Below are 23644 nucleotides of genomic sequence, written 5' to 3' on the forward strand. Positions count from 1 at the left end.
GGGGCTCGCAGGAGCAGCCCAAAATTTCTGCTCTTGCTAGGCGGACGTTAAGCCAGTTTTGCCCCATTTTACAACCTTTTGCACGTCAGAAAGTCGCAAAAAAAGGGATCATTAATACGAGTCGGTTGCCAAGCGTCTGAATGTTGACCCCCGTGGTCGTTGGGAAGGCTGCCAACAGTCTTAAGGATGAAAAACAGGCACAAGACGCTCTTCTGAAGCGCCGTTGCAACTCCGAATGGCCACCAAATGAACTGCCGTTAAGTCGAGGACGACCCAAGGGAAAACGACCAGCTCAAAGCAGCTTTTCTCAAGCTGGTGCCGATGGGACTACAAGTCCCATCCTTTCTGGGTGGTGTGCTTATTTCTCAGGAGCCTGCCAAGGAGAGAGCCTCTGAGACACCCCCCCAGAAGCCCAGCACTAACTGAAGCCCCCCCAGGGGCTGCAGAGACACCCCTGGGGGTGCAGGATCCAACCTGCTGGGCCAACCTCCCTCTCGCACCCCTTATTTGGACGAAAGGGGAAACTGGCCATCAAGGACTGGGGGGGGGGAGAGGACACAATAGCAGAATTCCAGTATTTGAGGGGCTGCCACAAAGAAGGGGGGGTCCTCCCATTCTGCAAAGCACCTGAAGGCCGGACAAGAAGCAACGGATGGAAACTACATTTAGTCCTCATCTGAGCCCCAAAAGTTGCTTAAAAGAGACGTGCGGAGTGAGTTTTGCCCTGTTTTATGACCTTTCTCGCCACCACCATTAAGTCAATCACTCTGGTGGTTAACTGAGCAATGCGGTCATTAAGCAAATCCGGCTCCTCCCCCCCTCCTGCCTTGACTTTACTTGTCAGGAGGTTGCAAAAGGGGATTGCGTGACCCCAGCGGGACGCTGCGACCGTCGTAAACGTGAGACAACCACCCAGTGTCTGAGTTTGGATGGCGCGACCGCAGGGAGACCAAAATGGTCCTTTTTCTGTGCCAATGTGACCCTGAGCGGTCGCTAAAGGAACTGTTGTTAAGTCAAGGACTACCTGTGTTCAAGGAGAGAAGCAACCTGGCATTAAGGAGAAATTTCCTAACAATTCACCAGCGGGATAGCCTGCCACCAGTAGTTGTGGGTGCTCCGACAATGGAGGCTTTTAAGAGGAGACTACGGGTGTTCAAATTTGGCTCGTTTATGACTTCGACTCTAATTCCTCAGCCAGAGTGAGGGAACTATGTCCCTTTTGTGACTCGTGGACTTCAACTCCCAGAATTCCTCAGCCAGCGTGAGGGAACTGTGACCCTTTTGTGACTCGTGGACTTCAACTCCCAGAATTCCTCAGCCAGCGTGAGGGAACTATGTCCCTTTTGTGACTTGTGGACTTCAACTCCCAGAATTCGTCAGCCAGTGTGAGGGAACTATGTCCCTTTTATGACTCGTGGACTTCAACTCCCAGAATTCCTCAGCCAGCGTGAGGGAACTGACCCTTTTGTGACTCGTGGACTTCAACTCCCAGAATTCCTCAGCCAGCGTGAGGGAACTATGTCCCTTTTGTGACTCGTGGACTTCAACTCCCAGAATTCCCCAGCCAGCGTGAGGGAACTGTGACCCTTTGGTGACTTGTGGACTTCAACTCCCAGAATTCCTCAGCCAGCATACTCATTGTGGCCCTGTTTACTCTCTTAGAATCCCTTCCTCCCCAATCTCTCAGCTTTAAGGGATTGGTGGGAAAAAAACCAGGCATGGCTGGCTGGGGAACTCTGGGAGTTGAAGTCCACCCGTCTTAAAGTGGCCAAGGATGGAGACCTCTGAACTAGACCGTGGCTTAACTGAAATGGGATAGGGTCTCCTGCCTGGGGGAGGGGGTGCTGGATTCAAAGACCTCCCAGGTCTCGCCCAGCTCTATTCCGATTGGTCGATCTCTTCCGCTGGCTCTCCCAGAGCCCTGAAACTCGGGGGGGGGGGGGGGGAAATGCGGCCTGCGGCTTCCAGGACTCGGCGGGCCCATCACACGTCCACTTCGCTTGAATGCTTCTCCAAAGAACAATTTTTATTTCCCACAATGGCAGCCATTTTATAAAAAAAAACAACACTTGCTCTCAGTTAATCTCGGCCCCAGTGTAGAAACCTGGCCCCCCCTCCCCCAGCCCAGCCCCCCTTCCCTCTTTTCCAACACTTTCCCCTTTTCGGGGAGGAGGGAGAGAAAAACAAACCGTTATGAACTAACACGATGAACCCACGGGGCGACAAAGCTTGGGAGGGAGGGGGGGGGCTGTGCGCATAGGGGTCACCCGTACCCCCTCCTCCCTTTTCCGGTCCTGAGTTCAGGACTCCCCGCGCTTTTCTCGCATCTCCAGGGAGCCCCCGCCGAGAGCGGGCGAGGGGCGGCTCCCCCTTCTCGGCCACCCTCGATGCCAACAGACCCCCCCCAACCCTTTCCCCCCCCCTACCCCAAAATTCCCAAACGAAAACACCCGGGAGAAGCACCACCCTGTCCCGGGTTTAAATAGGAACAAAAGCCAAATGGAAAGATCAGAAAGAAAAAAAAAAGAAAAGAAAAAAAAAAGGGTCGGGGGCGTAACTTGGGTTTAAAAAAAGCGGGGGCCCCCTCCCCACGTAAGTCCGGTCGATCAAACCTCAGTCCCCTTGTCTCTGGCTGAAACCCGGGGCGCTCCGGGCTGGCGGCTGCTCCAGACCCAGGACGGGACGACGGTTCTGCTGCGTCCTGGGTGGGTGGGTGGGGGGATTGAAGAGGGGTTTGTAGTGGAGCGAGTAAGGGGTGGGCGAGGGGGTGCGGCCGGGCTGCCATGCAATGAGTCTGCACTGGCACAGCTCCTTGTACATCTGTCGGCGGAGTTTCGGCATGTCTTGCTGCGTGAAGGTGAAGGGGAGGCCGAGGGCCAGGAATTTGGAATACTGGGCCAGGAAAAGGTAAAAAACACACACACACACACACAAAAAAAAAACAACGAATTATTATTGGGGATTTGACTTCCGGCTGGAGAGATCGTCGGGAGAGAGAATTATCTGGAGATCGGGCTTCGAGGGAGGGAGGACTCTCTGAGCTGGGTGGGTTTCCTGGCAAACGTTTCATGACCCTAATAGAGATCATTGTCAGTGCTAAAAATGCAACCACCACCCCCTTCCTCCCAGCACTGATGATGTTCCCTAGTTGGGTCATGAAACGTCTACAGGGAAAGAACCAAGGACTCCACAGTTGTCCTCCCCCATTCCCCTCTTTCCCCCCTCCTCCCCCCCTTCTTCTTCTCCCCCTCCCCCCCTCTTCTTCTCTCTCCCCCCCCCCAGCACCTTTCCCAGGAGCAAACGTCATTCAAAGCAGAAGGGGCTTTACGAGCTGCCGTGCCAGAACAGCTTCTGCCTTTGAGCAGACAGAAAAAGGGCCCACCAGAGTTCTGATTCCCCCCACCACCCCTCCCCAACCCCCCACCCCGAGCCGCCCATCTCACCTGCAAGACGAAGGCTCCACAATCGCTGTCGTTGTTTTGTCTGGCGATGTTCTGGGCGGGAGAAAGGAGGCAGGTCAGGGCGGGCGGGCAGAGGGTCCGCAGCCCCCAGGCTTCCCACCCGGCCCCAGCCTCCCCTGGCCAGCGCAGGCTCCGAGGAGGCAGCCCGGGGGTCGGCCCCCTTCCTCACCTGGGCTCCCCCCTGCCAAGCCCTCGTCTCGGCCCTCCCGCCCAACATCCCTAAGCCATTTTAGAGACAGCATTCTGGCCTCGATCCCGGCTAGCGGAGGGAGACGGGGCGTTTCCTATTAACTCTGTTCTGCTGCAGCTCAAAGGATCAGGCCGGGTTTTGGGCTGAATTGATGTATTCAGCTAAACTAAAACGAGAGCCAGTTTGGTCTAGCGGTTAAGGCGCTAGCCTAAAAGCCAGGAGCGTGGGAGTTCTAGTTCCGCCTTAGGGACGAAAGTCAGCCGGGCGACTTTGGGCCAATCCCCAGGAGACGGCGAGTTCTAGTCCTTGGGTGCCTGGCACGCCATCCGCACTGCATGAGTTCAGGCCTGAGCTGTACCGCCTGCAGGCCGTGCCAGCTGCCCCCCTTCTGCCCCCAAAGAGGCAAAGAAGGGGAGGGCAAGAGAGAGACGCGGCAGGCCACAGCCGCGGGCCAAGAGGAAGTGCCTGAAGAGCCTCCGGGGTCTCTCCCGGCCGCCAGAGGGGTGATGCTCCTGGGTTAAATTTGGGGGTGCCCAACAAAATGGCCCTCAATGGGTGGCCCCGAGGAACTCAGGGGGAAGGAACCCCCCGCCCCCCCCACTCCTGGGAGGAGACACCCACCATCTGGAAAACCCCTCTCCAGCCGTCTCGGAAGTCGGGACGATTCTTCTTATCCGCTTCGGCTTGCAGGTACTTGCAGATGTGCTACGGAGGGGGGGGGGGGAGGAGGAGGAGGAAGGCACGTGAAAGAGCAGCAGCCCCACTGCCCCCCCACCTCCAGCCAAGGCTAGACAAATTGTCAGCGGGCAAACAACAGCACAAATCACACTCGTTGTTCCAAAGCAAACTTTTGCCTTTCAAGAAAAAGTTGTTTGCATTAGGGCTTATTTTCCGGTTAGGACGTATATTCGGGGAAATACGGTACTAAATGCTCCCCTCTGGCTGAGGACCTTAGCTGGGGCTTATTTTGGGGGTGGGGCTTATATTACGAGCATCCTGGGGGGTGGGGTGGAAATCAGGCTAGGGCCTATTTTCCAGTTGGGTCTTATTTTCGTGGAAATGCGGTAGCAGTCTCCCAGTTTTTGAGGGGCTGCCCCAAAGAAGAGGGGTGTGTGTGTGTGTGTGTGTCAACCTATTCTGCAAAGCACCAGAAGGCAGGACAAGAAGCAACGGTTGGAAACTTATCGAGAGGTAGCATAGAACTAAGGAGAAATTAACCCATGGAACAGCTTGCCACCAGAAGTTGCGGGTGCTCCGTCACTGGAGGTTTTCCAGAAGTGAAGATAAGATAACCTTGATTTTATATTTATAACCTTTTTTTTTTTTAACACCGTGGGCACAACGGCACGCACCCGAGATTGGACAACCGTTTGTCCGAAATGGCCTAGGGCAGGGGTAGGCAACCTCGGCTCTTTTATGACTCATGGACTTCAACTCCCAGAATTCCTGAGTCAGCTATGCTGGAGTTGAAGTCCATGAGTCATAAAAGAGCCGAGGTTGCCTACCCCTGGTCTAGGGCAAGGGGTAGGCCACCTCGGCTCTTTTATGACTCGTGGACTGAGGAATTCTGGGAGTTGAAGTCCACAAGTCCTAAAAGAGCTGAGGTGGCCTACCCCTGGCCTAGGGCCTCTTGCTTGAGCAGCAGGTTGGACTAGAAGACCTCTGAGGGGGCTCCCTCCCAGCTCTCTTCTGATCCTGATTAGTAAAAACATTTATTTTCAAAAGGGAAAAAGAGAAAATAAAGAGAAAAAAAAGAGAAAAAAAACTCGCGAGAAAGCTCAAGTTTTTCTTTGGGACAACGAAGAGGCCTGTAGTCCCGCCAGACCGGGGCCCGCCTTACCTTGGGACACCGCCGGTTGAGGGTGCGCTGGGAGTCCAGGTAGGTGATCTTCTTCTGCTTCACCTCCACGCAGATCAGGGACCAGTGGACCTCCAGGTGGATGGGGATCAGGAGGATCTCCTTGTTGAAAATGTCCACCTGTGTGTGGGGGGGGGGGGAACCAGAGGTGCTCAGAGGGGTGCCCCCTTCTCCCTATCTGGTTGTTCTGGGGGGGGGGCGGCGGCTCAGGGGTCTAAAAGCTGCCCCCCCCGGCTTTGGCTGGGGACACCTGTCACCCCTTGGGTTAGCCACGTCCAGCAAAACCCTTCAGGAAGGCTGGACTACAAGTCCCATACCTTCCCCCACAGTACAGCCTTGGCAACTGACTCAGAATTAGGACGGTCGCGGCATCCCGGGGGTGGGGGGTCATGCGATCCCCTTTTGCGACCTTCTGACAAGCAAAGTCAATGATCGTGTGACTCACTTAACTGCGAGGTTGTTAAATGGGGCCAAATTCACTTTAACAAGTGTCTCATTTAGCGACGGAAATTTGGGGCTCATAAGTTGTAAGTCGTAAGTCGGGGACCATCCGGAGTGGCTTGTATTAGTCAGAAAGCAGGTCCAAACAAGTCATAAAATCCACTTTACAACCGTCCCGAATTGCAGCTGTGGTGGGTAGGCTCCACTGCAGTCGTAACTTGAGGACTACCAGGAATAGGTCTTTATCGGCTTATTTTTTTTTAATCAGGGTTTAGAACAAGCCACACGACCAGAGTCCGGTTTGATCCAGCCCTCCTGTCGCGCCAATCAACGAGACATGGACGATGCACACATTTATTTCTGTGTTTTTCCCGCACGTCTGAAGAAAGCGACGATTTGCAGAGGCAAACCAGGAGCAGGTGTCAACCCCAGGTGAACTGTGACAAAAATAAGCCTGACTATAAGCAGATTTCAAACCTGGGGATTCCTGCCAAAATGTAAATCACAGCTTATGGCCCGGAGTAGGATTCAGACATTCAAACAACTCCAGTTAGGCAAAAGAAATATTGGCTTTGCAATTTCTTACCGGGTTAAATTGGAATTAAAAATGCAAAATGGGGACTGACGGATTTTGTGCCCGGATGTTGTTCCTCCCGTTTTATTGCACAGTCCTTATTATTTGTCTGAAATGGTTAGGGTTTCCTGCCTGAGCAGGGGGTTGGACTAGATGACCTCCAAGGTCCCTTCCAACATCATCATCATCATTATCATTATTATCATCATCATCTTTTTGGGCCATAATATTCTATGGGCGAAGGGCGGCATAAAAATTTAATAAATAAGAATAATAAGAATATTAGCTGCAATCCTTCATTGCGTTCCCACGTTATTTAACTGAAATGTTAGTAATAAATTTAAAGCAAATGGTCTAAAAACCATCAATTGAATGAAAAGGCATTTATCCCACAGATTTCCCCCCCCCCAATTAGTTCCACGGTTGGCTGGGGAATTCTGGGAGTTGGAGTTCACGGGTCTTAAAAGTTGCCAAGGTTCCCTTCTTGCTTTAGAGGACGAAATACTTTAAGCTGAAACTTCACTGAAACTTAAAAAGTGTCCACGGGAATTGGGTGGGCAATAATCCTAAACAAATAGAGGAAGTCCTCGGCCACAATGGAGCAAAATTTTTTTTTTCCATTGCAGGCAGTTGTTAAGTGAATCACTGCAGCTGTTAAACTAGCAACACCGTTGTTAAGTAAAACCTGGCTTCCCCATGGACTTTGTTTGTCAGAAGGTCGCAAAAGGGGATCACGCTGCGACCGTCGTAAATACGAGTCAGTTGCCAAGCGCCCGAATTTTCTGACCCCGTGACCACGGGGATGCTGCAGCAGTCGTTAAGTGTGAAAAACAGTCACTTTTCTCAGTCACAAAAGGAACTGTTGTAAGTCAGGGACTACAGTATGTGTAAAAGCCGCGAGGTATGCCTGGTTACGCTATAATGGCGCAATGCAAGGGTGGGGGGATTGGGCCAGTTCTTAACGCTGCTCTTTTCTCCTTTGACTCTAAACAAGCCCCCTCTCAAGAATGGCCTCTTCCAACAAACCATCTTGAGAGGGGTTTAAAAGTGGCTTAAGATGCTGAATGTGCAGCTCCTGAGCGTTGGGCTGGCGTTTTTACATGTATGTATGTATGTATATGTGACAGGGACGCGGTGGCTCAGTGGGTTAGGACACTGAGCTTGTCGATCAGATGGTCGGCAGTTTGGCGGGTCGAATCCCAAGTGCCGCGTAGCACAGTGAACGCCTGTTACTCGTCCCAGCTTCTGCCAACCTAGCAGTTCGAAAGCACGTAAAAAATGCAAGTAGAAAAATAGGGACCGCTCCGGTGGGAAGGTAACAGCGTTCCGTGCGCCTTTGGCGTCTAGTCATGCCGGCCACATGACCACGGAGACGTCCTCGGACAAGCGCTGGCTCTTCGGCTTTGAAACGGAGATGAGCACCGGCCCCTAGAGTCGGAAACGACTAGCACGCATGTGCGGGGGAACCTTTACCTTTTATTTATGTGTGTGTGTGTGTGTGTGTGTGTGTATTTATATATATAATATAAACATAAATTATATATCTATATCTATATATAATTTATATTTATATTATATATATAAATTATATATACATAATATATATTATATATTATATAATATCTATATCTATCTATCTAAAAATATTATATATAATATATATATAAATTATATATATATAATATATATATAATTTTTTTATAATCACAAGTCCTTAATATTTTATCAGCAACGTATTGTATGGGTTCCAACATTTAACTTACTAACGCACATTAAGTTCCTTTCTCTCTACCTCATTTTTCTAGCCATTGATAAAAAATATCCCATGTTCTAAAATATAACGAGTCGTCTTTGGCTCTCATTTTCAATGTCCACCTCTCCATTTCTACACAATCTAGGTTTCGATTTAACTCTTCCTCCGTTGGCAATTCTGCATTTTTTTCAATGCTGAGCGAATACAATTCTCGCTGCAGTTAATACATGTAATGTTAAATATTACATGTGTGGGGTTTTTTTTGTTTTAAATCTGGCCTGGGACTGCACATTTCCAAGGATTTGGATGGCAATTTCTGAGGCCCTTCTGGCTATTCACCACCCAGAGCCCGTCTCTTAGGGAGAAGGCTGATTATGAAACTGCTTGCCAGCAGAAGCGGTGAATGCTCCAACACTGGAAGTTTTTAAAGAAGAGACTGGATAGTCATTTTTCTGAAATGGTATAACATCTCCTGCTTGAGCAGGGGGCTGGACTAGATGACCTCCAAGGTCCCTTCCTATTATTATTATATTATTATTATTAGTCTGAAATAGTATAGGGTTTCTAGCCTGAGCGGGGGGGGGGGACTAGATGACATCCAAGATCCCTTCCAACTTTATTATTATTATTATTATAAAACTTTTATTCAGAAAAGATGAAACTCAGTCAACTAAACACTCAAACTGACTGGCGCTGATGGTTGACACGGGTTGCTGCCAGCATCCTAGGTACCAACCAGGTATCTCCTTAAAATGTAAGATGTTCCGAGTAGTGCAGTTTTTTCGTAGCCTTGCTGGAGTTATTGTAGGAAGCTGCAATTTCTTGATGTGTTTTGCAAAGTTTTTGGACATCGTTCCCAGTGCTCCGATGACAATGGGTATCCCTGTTGTTGTTGTTATTATTATGACCATTTTTCACACTTACAACCGTTGAAGCTTGATCATTCACGTGATAATTCAGATGCTTGGCTATGGACTCGTATTTCTGACGGGGTCCTGGGATCACGCTTCGCGACCCTGTGACGAGCAGAGTCAACGGGCAAGCCGGATTCGCTTAACGACCGTGTCACTAACTTAACAATGGCGGCGGTTCAACTTAACAAGCGTGGCGAGAAACCTCCCAAAACGGGGCCAAAGCCACCGAACGACCGTCTGGCTTAGCCAAGGGAAAGGCCGTAAGTTGAGGACGGCCCGCGATCTCTTTCCTGTCCCTGGCCGAAACTTACGTTTTTGGTCCAGCGCTTCACGCCCTCGTAGCCCTTGGTTCGTAGCTTATCGTAGAAAAAGCTGTTGAAAAAGTGAACCTGAGGGAGGGAAGAGAGAAACGGGAAAGCTGGAGGTGCAGAAAAGCCAGGAGACAGTCGCCCGTTTGCACCCGTCCCAGGCAGAGAGGGTGGGGGTGGGTCACGCAGGCGAAATGCTTTCGGATCCCGACCGTTACGCACACCCGTATCCCGAATTTACTCGCAAGCAAGTCAAAGGTGCAAAACGTGGCTCACCTTTTCCGGCACCGTGTCCATCACAAGGTCCCCGTACATGTTCATAACCTGCTCGAAGGGGGGAAAGGATTAGGGTTAGGGTTAAAACAGGAGCACAACGTACGCCCCTTTGCGAGGGATCGAGTCATTTCAGCAGGGCTGTATTTTGACCCTAACGATCGGTAACACCCCCCCGCCCCCCACCCAGTATGAAGTGGGGGCTCAGGACAGACGGGCAGTTAACGGGAAAGAGTCTCTGTAGCTCAGGGCTGAACTGTGGGGTCCCTGGTGGTCTCTGAGCTGGGTGGTTTCCTTGCAGACCTTTCATGACCCAACTAGGGAACATCATCACGGAAGGAAGGAAGGAAGGAAGGAAGGAAGGAAGGAAGGAAGGAAGGAAGGAAGGAAGGAAGGAAGGAAGGACTGTGGGGTCCTTGGGGGTCTCTGAGCTGGGTGGTTTCCTTGCAGACCTTTCATGACCCAACTAGGGAATATCATCACGGAAGGAAGGAAGGAAGGAAGGAAGGAAGGAAGGAAGGAAGGAAGGAAGGAAGGAAGGAAGGAAGGAGGATGACGACGACAACTGTGGGGTTTAATTGGGTTCAACTGGGGTTTAATTGGAGAGGTTTCCTGACCCAACTAGGTAACTTCATCAGTGCTAGGAGGGAGGGTCAGTGGAAGAGGAATAGGGTGACGACTGTGGGGTCCTTGAAGCTCTCTGACCCAATCAGGGAACATCATCAGTGCTAGAAGGGAGGGGGCTGTCGGGAGGAGGAATGACTGTGGGGTCCCTGGGGGGTCTCTGAGCTGGGTGGTTTCCTTCCAGACATTTCCTGATCCAACCAGGGAACATCATCACGGCTAGAAGGGAGGGGGGGGGGTTGTGGGAGAAGAGGAGGAGGAAGAGGAGGACCACTCTGGAGTCCTGGGTGCTCCCTAAGCTCGGAGGCTTTCTTGCAGACCTTCCCAGTCAGGCCACATGGGGTGATTCCAGACCAGGAAGGCATAACTGTTTCAGCCAACTTTTAAAATTCAGCCCGGGGGCAGGTCAGGAGCCCCTCCAGGAACAGTCCCGGGGCCGGCCCCTGGCGAGTTAGGCCCTGTGGGGCCCTGTGGGGCCTTCACTCCTGTCGCTCCGCTGCCTGGGACTTTCTCCGGCGTCCTCCTCGCCGCCCCCCCCTCCTACCTGGTCATTGAGCCAGTTCGACCCAAACAGCGTCTGCAGGTCGTCCATGGTGACCACGTGGCGCTTGTAAGTGACCCGGAAGGTCCGGACCACGGCGTTGCCCGGCATGCGCTGGTAGGACTGGATCAACTGGTTGATCAAGCTCTTCCTGCAGGGGGCGAGAGACGGGCAAGCCTTGAGTAACGCCCAGGGGGATGTGGGAAGGTGGGTGGGGGGTCTGGAGCCCCCCCCCCCGCCAGTTGACCCACAGGGACAAATGGCCTTCCAAGCCCAGAGGATCTGCCCAAGCTCCAGGGGTAGGCAACCTTGGCTCTTTTATGAAGCTAGAAATTCAGGTAAATGAGGGCGGATATGATATTGTTGCCATTACGGAAACATGGTGGGACGAAACCCACAAATGGAACACACAGCTAGAGGGATTTAAATTATTTAAAAGAAACAGACTAAACAAAAGAGGAGGTGGAGTTGCTCTCTATATAAGAAATAACTTTATCTCTACAGAAATAGAGTACAACAATGACGAAAACTGTAAACTTGAAAGCATTTGGGTCAATATAAAAGGGGGAAAAATGACATTGCCATAGGTGTATACTACAGGCCGCCCAACCAAGCAGAGGAAATAGATGAACTTTTTGCTAGTCAGCTAACCAAGGTATGTAGGAAGCGCATCACAATAGTAATGGGGGACTTTAATTACCCTGATATCAACTGGGAGACAAACTCTGCACCAAGTGGAAGATCAAACAGATTCCTGTCAAACCTAGCAGACAACTTTCTCTCCCAAAAAGTAGAGAAGGGAACTAGGGGATTAGCCATATTGGATTTAATTTTCACTAACAGAGATGAAATGATAGAAGGTGTCGAAGCCACAGGAACCTTGGGGGGAAGTGATCATGCAATATTGGAGTTCAACATTCTGGAAGTACAAGCAATAGAACACAGTCAAACTAGAGTCTTGGACTTTAAAAGAGCTAATTTCAATAAACTTAGAGAGAGCTTGGGAAGAATTCCATGGATGAAAATCCTAAAGTGGAAAACAACTCGAGAAGCTTGGGAAATTTTGAAGAGTGAGATAATAAAGGCCCAGTCTAGTACAATACCAACAAAGAAGAAAAATAACAGCTCTCAAAAGAAACCAGCATGGCTGCATAAAGAACTCTCTGATAAACTGAAAGATAAAAAGGACAAAGTATAAGAATTGGAAAGAGGGGCACATAACTAAGTCAGAATATCAACAAACAGCCCGTGCCTGCAAAGATGAAGTGAGGAAAGCTAAGGCTCAAAATGAACTAAGGCTTGCGACCAAAGTCAAAAATAACAAAAAAAGCTTCTTTCAACATATAAAAAACAAGAAAAAAGTGAAGGAAATGATTGGTCCATTAGTGGGGGAAAGTGGCAAGAAGGTGACAAGCAACAGGGAGAAAGCAGAACTATTTAACTCGTTTTTTGCATCTGTCTTTACACAAAGGAAAAAATAGTCCAACCTACCCAAACCAGTGCCATAAAAAACAGAATAGAAACGCAAGTTAAGATAGGCCAGAAAATGGTAAGTGAGCACCTGTCCAGCCTAGACAAGTTCTAATCACCAGGACCAGATGGATTACACCCCAAGGTCCTCAAGGAACTGGCAGACGTGATCTCAGAACCACTGAACTACATTTTTCAAAGATCCTGGAGCACTGGGGAACTACCAGAGGACTGGAAAAGAGCTGATGTAGTTCCCATCTTCAAAAAAGGGAAAAAAATAGATCCAGGAAACTACAGACCTATCAGCCTGACCTCAATACCTGGGAAGATTCTGGAAAAGATAATCAAACAAAAAATCAGCGAACACCTTGATGCGAACAAAGTTATCACTAAAAGCCAACATGGCTTTGTCAGAAACAGATCATGCCAGACAAATCTTATTGCATTCTTTGACCAAGTGACAAAACTAGTGGACCAGAGGAATGCTGTAGATATAATTCACTTGGACTTCAGTAAGGCATTCGATAAAGTAGATCACAACCTACTACTTGATAAGATAGAAAAATGTGGGTTAGATAGCATCACCACCAGATGGATTCGTAGCTGGCTGACAGGCCGTACTCAGCGTGTGGTCCTCAATGGAACCACATCTACACGGAAGGAAGCGTGTAGTGGGGTGCCCCAGGGCTCTGTTCTGGGCCCAGTGCTCTTCAACATCTTCATCAACGATTTGGATGAGGGGATAGATGGGGAACTCATCAAATTTGCAGATGACACCAAGCTAGCAGGAATAGCCAATACTCCAGAAGATAGGCTTAAGATACAGGAGGATCTGGACAGACTCGAACACTGGGCACTATCTAACAAAATGAAATTCAATGGTGAAAGAAGTAAGGTTCTACATTTAGGCAGGAAAAACCAAATGTACAGGTGTAGTATAGGGGGTACCTTGCTCAAGAGTAGCAACTGTGAGAGGGATCTTGGAGTCCTAGTGGACAATCACTTAAATATGAGCCAGCCGTGTTCTGCAGCTGCCAAAAATGCCAACACAGTGCTAGGCTGTATTAACAGAGGGAATCAGGATCACGTGAAGTGTTAATACCACTTTACAAGGCCTTGGTAAGGCCACACTTGGAATACTGCATGCAGTTTGGTCACCACAATGTAAAAAAGATGTTGAGACTCTAGAAAGGGTACAGAGAAGAGCAACAAAGATGATTGGGGGACTGGAGACTAAAACATATCGGGAACGGTTGCTGGAATTGGGTATGTGTAGTTTAATGAAGAGAAGGGTGAGGGGTGACATGATAGCAGTGTTCCAGTATCTCAGGGGCTGCCCCAAAGAAGAAGGAGTCAAGCTATTCTCCAAAGCGCCTGAAAGCAGGACCAGAAGCAACGGATGGAAACTAGTCAAGGAGAGAAGCAACCTAGAACTAAGGAGAAACTTCCTGACTGTTAGACAAATTGCCTCCAGAAGTGGTGAATGCTCCAACACTGGAAGTTTTTAAGAAGAGAATGGCCAGCCATTTGTCTGAAATGGTCTAGGGTTTCCTGCCTGAGCAAGGGGTTGGACTAGATGACCTCCAAGGTGCCTTCCAACTTATTATGACTTGTGGACTTCCAACTCCCAGAATTCCTCAGCCAGCATGGGGGAACTATGGCCCCCTTTAGGACTCATGGACTTCAACTCCCAGAATTCCTCAGCCATCCATCCATCCATCTCTCTCTCTCTCTCTCTCTCCTTTTCAACCGTGATTCTCAGAGCCTTCAGCCTGCAGGGCTTGAAGCCGCCAGCTTGCCATGAGCCATGTGTGAGGACCTAACGATACCGAACCTAGTGTGAGAACCAAGGTTATTGAAAGAAGAGATGATAAAGAATTGGTGGGCTGGAGGACTGGAGGGAAAGCCTGCATTTCAAACTAACTGGGGAATGTGATTTAGGACTGTTCATTGGGGGAGGGAATTGTGCTTTGATACTATGAGCCCAGGAGAGGGGAACTCGGTTTTGGCTTCCACCGTGTTAGTGCCGATGCTATGCTTCTTGAATAAAGATCCTTTAAGGAAAACAACGCCTCGATGTTCTTTGAAGAGTTTCATCTGTCGGAACCGTGACATTCACCTTTCAGCTGCTGGAGAGGGGTGAGCGGGGGGAGGGGGGAGAATCGTACCTCTGCAGGGTGGAGAATTCCTGCTGAAAGATGTCCTCCAGCTTCTCCACCACCTCGTCCACGCTGACGGGGATGAGGCTGCCGTACGTCTGCAGGAACTCATCCAAAATATCTGGGCAGGAAGAACGGAAGAAAAGCTGAAGCCACCAAATTCAACCTACCTTTTTTTTGGGGGGGGGAGGGTTCCAATGAGGGGCGAGAGGAAAGTGGGGGGGGGCTGCCTCTGAGGCTGCTGAGAAAAACAGGCTTTTAAACCAACGTTTAATGCCAATCTTTAACCCAGCTGCGCCTTTGTAAACTGTGAATTTTGCAACAGGTAGTCCTCGACTTAAAACAAGTTTGTTAAGCGACTGTTCAAGTTACCAAAAAGGGACTTGCGACGGTTTCTCACACACTTACAACCGCTGCAGCATCCCTGCGGTCACGAGCCAAATTCTGCCGCTCGGCAGCGGTCCCATATTTATGACGGTCGCAGTGTCCCGGGGTGTGTGTGTCAGGTGATCCCCTTTTACGACCTACTGACAAGCAAAGTGAACGGGGGAAGCCGGTTTCACTTAACAAACGCCTCGTTTAGCAACAGAAATGTGCGGTCGTGAAGTCGAGGACTACCTGTTAAGGAGAGAACTGGCGACTTTGACGGGCAAACGCTCTCCACAAACACACCCATCACCCACACCCGCCCCTCTTACTGTGCACGCAGGCGATGTGTTCTTCCTGCAGCAGGCTGGGCTGACCCACGCTCTCGTCCAGCCTCTCTTCGGCCTCCTCAGGAACCGCCTCGGTCGGCTGGCTCCCATCTTCCCCCCGAACAGCCAAAGAATCCGGCAGCCGGTCCTTGTCTCGGGGCCCTTGGAAAAGTTCCTCGGCCACGTGGCCTCCGATGCTGCAGACGTTGCTGATGAGGATCGTGGCATCCGGCACGCCGGGCAGGGAGCAGAGGTCACCGTCCGGCAGAAGGGAAGCAAAGCCGTTGGGAAGGGCATCCAGGGCGTCTGCAGGGGAGGGAAAGGAGATTTCGGGGCCTTCAACCAATCTGCTCGCTGCAGTCGTAGGAAGCGAGGAGAAACTGCCCGGAGGGGCAAACGCATCCCTGCCCTGCAAAGTTCTGTAAATTTGGCCAGATTTGGGAGCAAGTACTGGATCCGACACGTCTGGGCTGGATCCTCCTCCTGCGTCCACCTGGGTTTCTCAACCTTGGCCACTTTTAAGATGGGTGGACTTTAACTCCCATTACTTCCCAGCCCCCCGGGGGGGGGAAGGTTGTGCAGGACCTTTGGGATCTTTGATATTACATCCCTTGTGGCCCTCTTAATCTCTCATAATCTCTTTCTCTGCAATCTCTCCGCCCTGCTGGGAAGGATTAAAAAAGGTGGGCTGAGGTTGAGAGAAACATGGCTTTGGCTCAGGGGTCTTCAAATTTGGCCCTTTTACGACTTGCGGACTTCGACGCGTGTGCCTGGCTGAGGAATTCTGGGAGCTGAAGTCACAAGTCGTAAAAGGGCCAGGTTTGAAGACCCCTGAACGGAGCCCGGAAAGGATCCGGATCTGAAGGAGAACTTCATTTAGGGTCTCCTCCTCAAGCAGGGGGTTGGACTAGAAGACCTCCATGATCCCTTCCCACTCTCGTTATTCCGGATGGTCTTTGGTGAGGGTTACTGAAGCCTCCTTCTGAGTAAGGTAGCTTTGCTTTGGTTGCCCAACTGGTGCCGTCTTCTCTTTGTTGTTCTGATCACTGTATATTATTTTATTGTTTTGTGTGCTTTTAACAAACCATTAAAGGCAAGAGGAGAAGGGAGAAGCAGCAGAGGAGGGGATGGTTAGATAGCGTCATCAACGGAATGGATGTGAATCTGGGCAAACTCCGAGAGACAGTGGAGGTGGGGGGGGGAGGGCTGGTGTGCTGTGCTTCGTGCGGTTGCAAAGAGTCGGACATGACTTAGCAGCCGAACAACAACAATTGTGCTTTTAATTGTGAACTGTCTGGAGTCTCTGGCAGTCCGGCAGTACACAAATATACTAGGGTCCAATCTGGGTCAGTCACTGGGACCAAAGGTTTCGTCTTCCGAGCTTTCCGACTCGTTCTGGAGCCCGTCCTTGGGGAGTTTCTCTCCGGTGGAGCCTGTGCCTTGGCCTACTCTGTGTGTGGCTTTTTAGTTGTTGATTGGGGTGTTGAGGCTGGCTATTAAGTCATTGGCTGCCGTTTCCTTGTGCTGCCCAGCCCTCTCCTCCTAAGTACTTGATAAGCTGGTGGTAAATCAGCCCTCCAGTTGACCGACCAGGGCCCCATTTCCCAGGCTTCAGTCACTTCCCTGGCTGTTTTTGTCCATGCTCGTCTGACAATCATAGTTGAGCTGTGTTTGAATATTAGTATTCAATCTTAGTAGCTACAAAATTGAATGTATGTCCCATGCAAAGCCCAAAGTCTGCTAGAGAGAAGTTTTCTGCATGAGTTCAAAAGCTTAGAAAACTAAAGCTTCAGTCCCGAGGACCGACCCGGATTGGATCCTGCAACATTATGCGGGGACACATAGATTTGCCTTCATTCATGAAAATATAATAATTAAATAAAATAGGAGACTTTCCTTCTGCTACCACGAAGACGATCACCAGCTGTTTTGCCTGGCGTTTTCTAAACCATGAATTGAGGCACCGAGAGGCCCGTATAACCACTGCACATCAAGCCCCAACAGCCTCTGACATCATACCACAAAGAATATACACCCAAACCACCCTGCCTTATCTTTTCAACCTTTCCCGTTACCCTCTGCATCCCTGCGTCTCAACCTGAGTAATTTTATGGTAAGAGGGGTGGACTTCAACTTCCAGAATTCCCCAGCCAGAAGGAATTCAGACTGGGGTTTACCAGAATTCAGCATAGAAAGGGGGACAAGGACACCTGGGGCTGGAGTAGCTTCACTGCATTTTTTGACTGGGTAGCTTTCTTAATAGACGGCAGGAATGCAGTTGACGTAATATACCTCGAGTTCTGCGAAGTGCTAAAATAACCCACGACAAGCTAAATTAACGAACAGGTTAAATATGGGCACATGGCATGACAATTAAAAGGGAAACTGATATGCTGGCTGGGGAGACGTGTGTGTGCGGGGGGTGTTGAAGTCCACCCCTCTTAAAGTTGCTGGGGTTGAGATACGCCCCTTTACATTTTGGTGGCATTTTACGGACTTTCTAACTTATCTTGCCCAAATCAATCAATGTCGTGAGGCAGAGAACCACCAATAAAGGTTGCCATTTGAAAAGACACCTTGCCTAAGGGCAGCACTGTGGAACAGGGGTCTTTCGATTGGTGGCCCCCAGGGGGAGATCCTTCTCTGTGGGCGCTCCGGAGCTGTGGAACCAGCTACCGGTAGAGCTCCGGATGGCGCCCGATCTTCGCTCCTTTCGTCGCGATCTCAAGACGTTTCTGTTTGTTCAAGCCGGCCTAGCCTGATGGGGATTGGTGGGTTTTTTTTTTTTAATTTTGTGTTTTAATTTTAACTTGGTGTTTTAGAATTTTATTCCAACTGTTTTAATATGGGCAATTATTTAATCTTGTCTTAACGTTTGTATTTAGTATTTTATTCTGCCCTGTGAACCGCCCTGAGTCCTCAGGGAGAAGGGCGGTATACAAATATTATTAAATTAAATTAAATTAAATTAAATTTCTGCTTAGGATACCAACCCAACTTGCTTGTTTACAGACTGGGGGGGGGGGATGCCCAGCATCTTAATGGGTTACTTCTAGGAAAGCCCCACAAATAAATTAACACATTGAAGAAACTGCAAAGTTCCTGAAGGACAGACTTGGGAGGGACCTTAGAGGTCACCAACCTTTCTGGGCTGGCGGCCTGGTGGGAGAGAGAGGGACGGGCACCTTTATGCACACATGTGCCCATGTGCGCATCAACGGGGCCGTGAGCATCTGCGCTCTGCAAATGGGAGTGCTAGCGCCGGAGCGCAGCTTGGCTAGCACCAGTGAGAGACTCACGGCTCGGCTAGCACCAGCACAGGGAAAGGGGGTGAGTGCTCGCATATGGACGCATACGCTGGCCAGCAACTCACACAGCCCGTTGGCCAAGCGGCCACGTCCCGGTATGGGCCACGTCCCATAGGTTGGGGACCACTGTTCTAGTCCACCCTCCTGCCCTATTCCGTTCTGGACAAATGGCTGCCCAGCCTCTTCTTAAAAACCTCCAGTGCTGGAGCACCCACAGGTTCCAGTGGCAAGCCGTTCCACGGGTTAACTGCTCTCCTGTCAGGGAATTTCTCCTTAGTTCTAGGTTGGATCTAGGCTTCTAGAGCGGAACCCCTGTTTCCCTTTTACCTCCATCTCCGTCCAGGCCGTGCTGTGGCTCTCCCATCTTCCTAGTCCTGGGGGACAACTGGGCCCCCCGGGCAGGGTACTTGAGCGGGGGGGCCGACTCTTCCTCCTCCAGCTCCATCGCGCCAGCGTCCTTCTCGAAGCCCGCCCGCTGGACCTCCATGTAGTGAGGGAAGGGGGAGGCCTCTTCCATCAGGGCCCCCAGCAAGCTGAGGCGGGAGTGCTGAGGCGTGGATGGAGACGGGGGGAAGGCTCCCCCCAATTCGTAGTCCAGGCGGGGCTCAGACGAGGGAGCCTTGAAGCCAGCCGGGCGGGGACGGCCCTTGGCCGCACTCTGGCAGTCCTCTGTCTCTGCTCCCAAAGGGCAGCTTTTCTTAAAGACGACCGGAAGGTGGTCGTCGTCCGGCTGGGAGCCGGGCGAGAGGGACATGGACGACTGGGCCCGTTTGGCACCTCCTCGCCGGCGCCCCTTGGCCGCCATCTTGCCCCACAGCTTCCAGTGGAAAGCCAGGGAGGAGCTCTTCGAATACAGAAGCATCCGGAAGGCGCGCAGAGCCCGCTGTCGCTTACGGCGGAAACAGTGTCTGGAGGTGCCTGGCCTCCTGGCCTGAGTGCCGGTCACCACCTCGAAGGGCCAGGCGTGACCCCCACTCCTGGAGAACTTCCCCCGGGGGGCTTTCTGTCGGGAGAGCTCCGAGGGGCCCCCCGCCACCCCCCAGCTGGGGACGCAGGAGAGATCCCATTGGCCTTCGCGTCCCTCGTCGCTGCTGGAGCAGGAAGGGTTGAAACTGGGAAGCGGCTTCTTGGTGCAGGCCAGGCGCCGGCTCCCCTCGAAGCAGCCGCCTCGCTGGTGCTCCGGACCGCGCCACTCCCGGGAAGGCCTGCAAAACCGGTCAGGGTGTCCCATGGGGTCGTGGAGGCTGGTGGAGGCCCCCCAGTACCTCTTCTCTTGGAGGCTTTCCTTCATCGCTCTGACGGGCTGGAGGGGGAAGAGAGAGAGAGAGACGCAGTCCTGATCAGGGGGAAGGGGCGCTTCTCAGCGGATCGATCGGAAACTGACCGGCTGCTCATTGGCTCACGGGTGACCCCAAAGGGTGCTTTGTGCAGATCAGAGGACAAAGGAACTACAAACGCCACAGTTAAGGGACTTCAGCCCATTCCCTGCTTAGTGCAACCTCCTTTTATTATTCCTCAGGTGTTCACCCCACCTTTATTCTCTTGTAAGTTGAGGTGGCAGACATGCAGAATACTCCGCCCTCTTTTCTTTTTCCCCACACCACCCGCCCTGTGAGGTGTGTGGGGCTGAGAGAGGGGGACTGGCCCAAAGTCACCCAACAGGCTTTCATGCCTAAGGCGGGACTAGAACTCACCGTCTCCCGGTGATTGGCCCAAAGTCACCCAACAGGCTTTCATGCCTAAGGCGGGACTAGAGCTCCCAGACTCCTGATGATTGCCGGGACTAGAACTCAGTCTCCTGATGACTGACTCAGTCACCCAGCTAGCTTTCGTGCCTAGGGCAAAACTAGAACTCACCATCTCCTAGCTCAGGGGTCAGCAACCTGAAACAGTGAAAGAGCCACTCGGAACCGGTTCCCTCACAAAAGGAAAAACTGGGAGCCACAAAAAATGTGTGTACATGCGCGTACATGGGCGCATGTGAAGAACAGGGTTTGACTGAAGAGTGGAGCCAAGGTGAGATATGCACCTACCCTGCATATTTGAATTGATTGGTTGAGCAAAGTCCCACTTTTTTTTCTTTCTTTTTTTTTTTTGGACTGCTCATGGCAGAGGACTGGGAGCCGCAGGAGACGGCTGAAAGAGCCGCATGAGGCTCCAGAGCCGCGGGTTGCTGACCTGTGTCCTAGGTTCTCCCTTAATCATTAGGCCAAACTGGCTCCCTAACCCCGGCTTTCGCCCGATTTTCAGCCCTTTTCTCTACATTTTCTCCCGGCGGATGGCCGCATCCACTTTAAAAATAGAACAGCCCCCCCCCCCAAAAAAACTCAGCAGAGTCGAAAGCATTTTGGAGAACGACCCGTCTTCCTCTTTCACGACAGCTTCCGAGGAGTCAACAGGCTTCTCCTGCCTGTGAGAACTTTCCGGACAGAAGCAGAGGAACCCGCTTCTGCATTTCTCCTCTTGGCTGTTCAAAGATTGTCGGGACGCCTCGCGCTGTTGTTGCTTTGTTTTTAAACTGCACACAGTCGTCCAGAGAAGATGCTTCACTTGGGGGGGGCTATGACATTTGCCTGCCCGCTGCCCTGCCTGGCCTGAGCTGCCCATGCAGAGTCCTCAACTTACAACGGTTCGTTCAGTGACCGAAAGATGTGTTTTTCAAACTTACGAACTTTGCAGCGTCCCCAGGCTCATGCGATCAAAATTCAGACGCTTGGCAACTGACTCGTATTTATGACGGCTGTAGCGTCCTGGGGGGGAGGGGGTCACACGATCCCCTTCTGTGACCTTCTGACAAGCCAAGTCAACGGGGAGGCCAGATCCACTTAAGGACCACATTACTAACTTAAGTGCAGTGATTAATTAGCAAGTAAAATGAAGAAAAACCCACTTAGCAACCGTCTCCCTTAGCAACAGGAAAGTTGGGCTCAATTGCGATCGTAAGTGGAGGACTCCCTGTATAAGTGCACCAGAACTGCCTTGAACAGCCTCTCCGGAGAAGGACCAGCAGGAGTGCCCAACCCTGGCCGCTTTTAGGACCGGCGGACTTCAGCTCCCAGAATTCCCCAGCCTTTCTCCACGTCCTTAACAAGAGAGAGCCCTGACCCTGCTTAAAGCCTCTTCCTAGGCTTAGACACTCGGCACATGCCCAGGAAACCGTCAACCCTTCCCAAACGGTCAGGCTGAGGGTGGGAACTCCCAGGATTCCAGTGGGTCAGCTGAGGCATCTGGGAAGTTAGGCCAAGCGTCAGGAACAGTCAGGCCAGCCTGACTTTGGCAAATAAAAAAAAAAGTTAAGTGTGATTGGACTTCAACATGCTGGCTGGGAATTCTGGGACTTGCAGTTCCCCCCTCTTAAAGCAGGGCTGGGCGGGGAATGCTGGGACTTGCACTCCAGATACCTTAAAGCAGGGCTGGGCAGGGAATGCTGGGACTTGCAGTCCAGATACCTTAAAGCAGGGCTGGGCGGGGAATGCTGGGACTTGCAGTCCAGATACCTTAAAGCAGGGCTGGGCGGGGAATGCTGGGACTTGCAGTCCAGATACCTTAAAGCAGGGCTGGGCGGGGAATGCTGGGACTTGCAGTCCAGATACCTTAAAGCAGGGCTGGGCAGGGAATGCTGGGACTTGCAGTCCAGATGCCTTAAAGCAGGGCTGGGCAGGGAATGCTGGGACTTGCAGTCCAGATACCTTAAAGCAGGGCTGGGCAGGGAATGCTGGGACTTGCAGTCCAGATACCTTAAAGCAGGGCTGGGCGGGGAATGCTGGGACTTGCAGTCCAGATGCCTTAAAGCAGGGCGGGGAATGCTGGGAGTTGTAGTCCACAAGTCCTACAGTGGCCAAGACTGGACCCTCCCTCCTTTAAAGCCTCCTCCCTCCCCCTGCCCCAATCTCCCCCCCCAGGGCAGCGCAGGGTCCGGGGGGGCTCCCCCTCCCCGCGGCCTGAGGGGCGGCCCAGGAGACCCCCGCGAGGCGGGAGGGGCGGGGCCGCGCGCGCGAAGGGGCGTGGCCGGGAGGGCCGGGGGCCGCCTGAGGGGGCCGCATGGCGCGCGGGGCACGACGGGAGGGGCGCCCGGGGCGGGGGGGGGAAGAAGAGGGGAGGGGTCCGGACCCTCGCGGGCGCGCCTCACCGTCTGCGCAGCGAGCCCGGGCGCGGCCCCCGCGGAAAGAGGCCGGGCAGCCAGGGAGGCCCCGCGCTCGCTCTCCCCTCCCGGCCGCCGCCGCCGCCGCCTCCTCCTTTCCTTTCCTCACAAACTGCCGCGGCTGCCGGCGCCGCCCAATGGCGTCATCAAGCGGCGTCGTGGAGGAGAGGGCGGGGCCGCGCTCGGCGTGAGGGAGAGGGAGCGGCCGCTCCGGCGCGTGACGTCACGACGCGGCCGCCTTTCACGCCGCCGCGCGCGTCATCCTGGTCCCACCTCCTCGCGCGGGGAACGACGGGATTGGGCTGGGGGAAAGGAATGCCGGGAGTTGTAGTCCCGAGCGGGAACGGGACGGGAGGGTTGTTCGCTGGGCCTTGGCTGTCCAGCAGCCCTGTTTCCCACAGGGGCGCCCCGCCTCGGTGCCCTGACTAGCTGGCACCCTGTTTGGCATGGGCATTGCCCCCCCTCCGCCTGCCAAGAAGCCCCAACGGCCAGGCCTGGTCGAGGCCTGGCACAGGGCCTCATGCGGGGTGGCCCCTCAGTCCCTGGGCAGCCCCCCCCCCCGCCAAGAGACACAAGCCCAGGCATGCGAGACAATCACAATTTTATTTGCATTGCAGTTCCAGGCTGACGGGCGATGCCTGGGCAAGGCGTCGTCGGTGGCGTCTTCGGACCAGGAGCCAGACCATGAGGGACAGCAGGGCCACCACCGCGGCGCCCGTCGGCAACAGCAGCAGCAGCCAACTCGGCACTTGCTTCCCATCTGAAGGAGAAGCAGAGAGAGAGGCAGCTTGTGGGGTGTCCGAACCCCAAGAATGCTTCACCAAGCAGCCAAAAAAGCCGACACAATCCCAGTTGCATAAACAGAGGCAGAGAATCAAGATCACGCAAAATATTAGCACCGCTTTGTAAAGCCCTAGTAAGGCCACACCTGGGA

At 52.3% G+C, this 23644-nt stretch overlaps 1 protein-coding gene across 1 annotated transcript; it reads right to left on the reverse strand.

The window, feature by feature from the left end:
- Positions 1–1952: 1952 nt before the first annotated feature.
- Positions 1953–22838, reverse strand: SENP3 (SUMO specific peptidase 3). The gene is made up of 11 exons (XM_083378598.1): positions 22699–22838; positions 18897–19872; positions 15265–15567; positions 14576–14687; positions 10941–11088; positions 9776–9823; positions 9503–9580; positions 5492–5629; positions 4273–4356; positions 3444–3494; positions 1953–2892 (listed from the first exon to the last, which is right to left on the reverse strand). Exons 2-11 carry the CDS (start codon positions 19858–19860, stop codon positions 2614–2616), a joined length of 2205 nt encoding a protein of 734 aa, XP_083234724.1. The 5' UTR covers positions 19861–19872; positions 22699–22838; the 3' UTR covers positions 1953–2613.
- Between the last annotated feature and the right edge of the window lie 806 nt (positions 22839–23644).

Source organism: Vipera ursinii, assembly GCF_947247035.1.
Source record: "Vipera ursinii genome assembly, chromosome: Z".
Lineage (NCBI taxonomy): Eukaryota > Metazoa > Chordata > Lepidosauria > Squamata > Viperidae > Vipera > Vipera ursinii.

Coding starts and splice junctions, on each gene's coding strand:
- SENP3 (XM_083378598.1), bottom strand. CDS start 19,860: ATGAAGGAAAGCCTCCAAGAGAAGAGGTACTGGGGGGCCTCCACCAGC. Junction 5,630..9,502: donor TGAAGCGCTGGACCAAAAAC/GTAAGTTTCGGC, acceptor CCCCACACACAG/GTGGACATTTTCAACAAGGA. Junction 3,495..4,272: donor GGAGAGGGGTTTTCCAGATG/GTGGGTGTCTCC, acceptor TCTCCCGCCCAG/AACATCGCCAGACAAAACAA.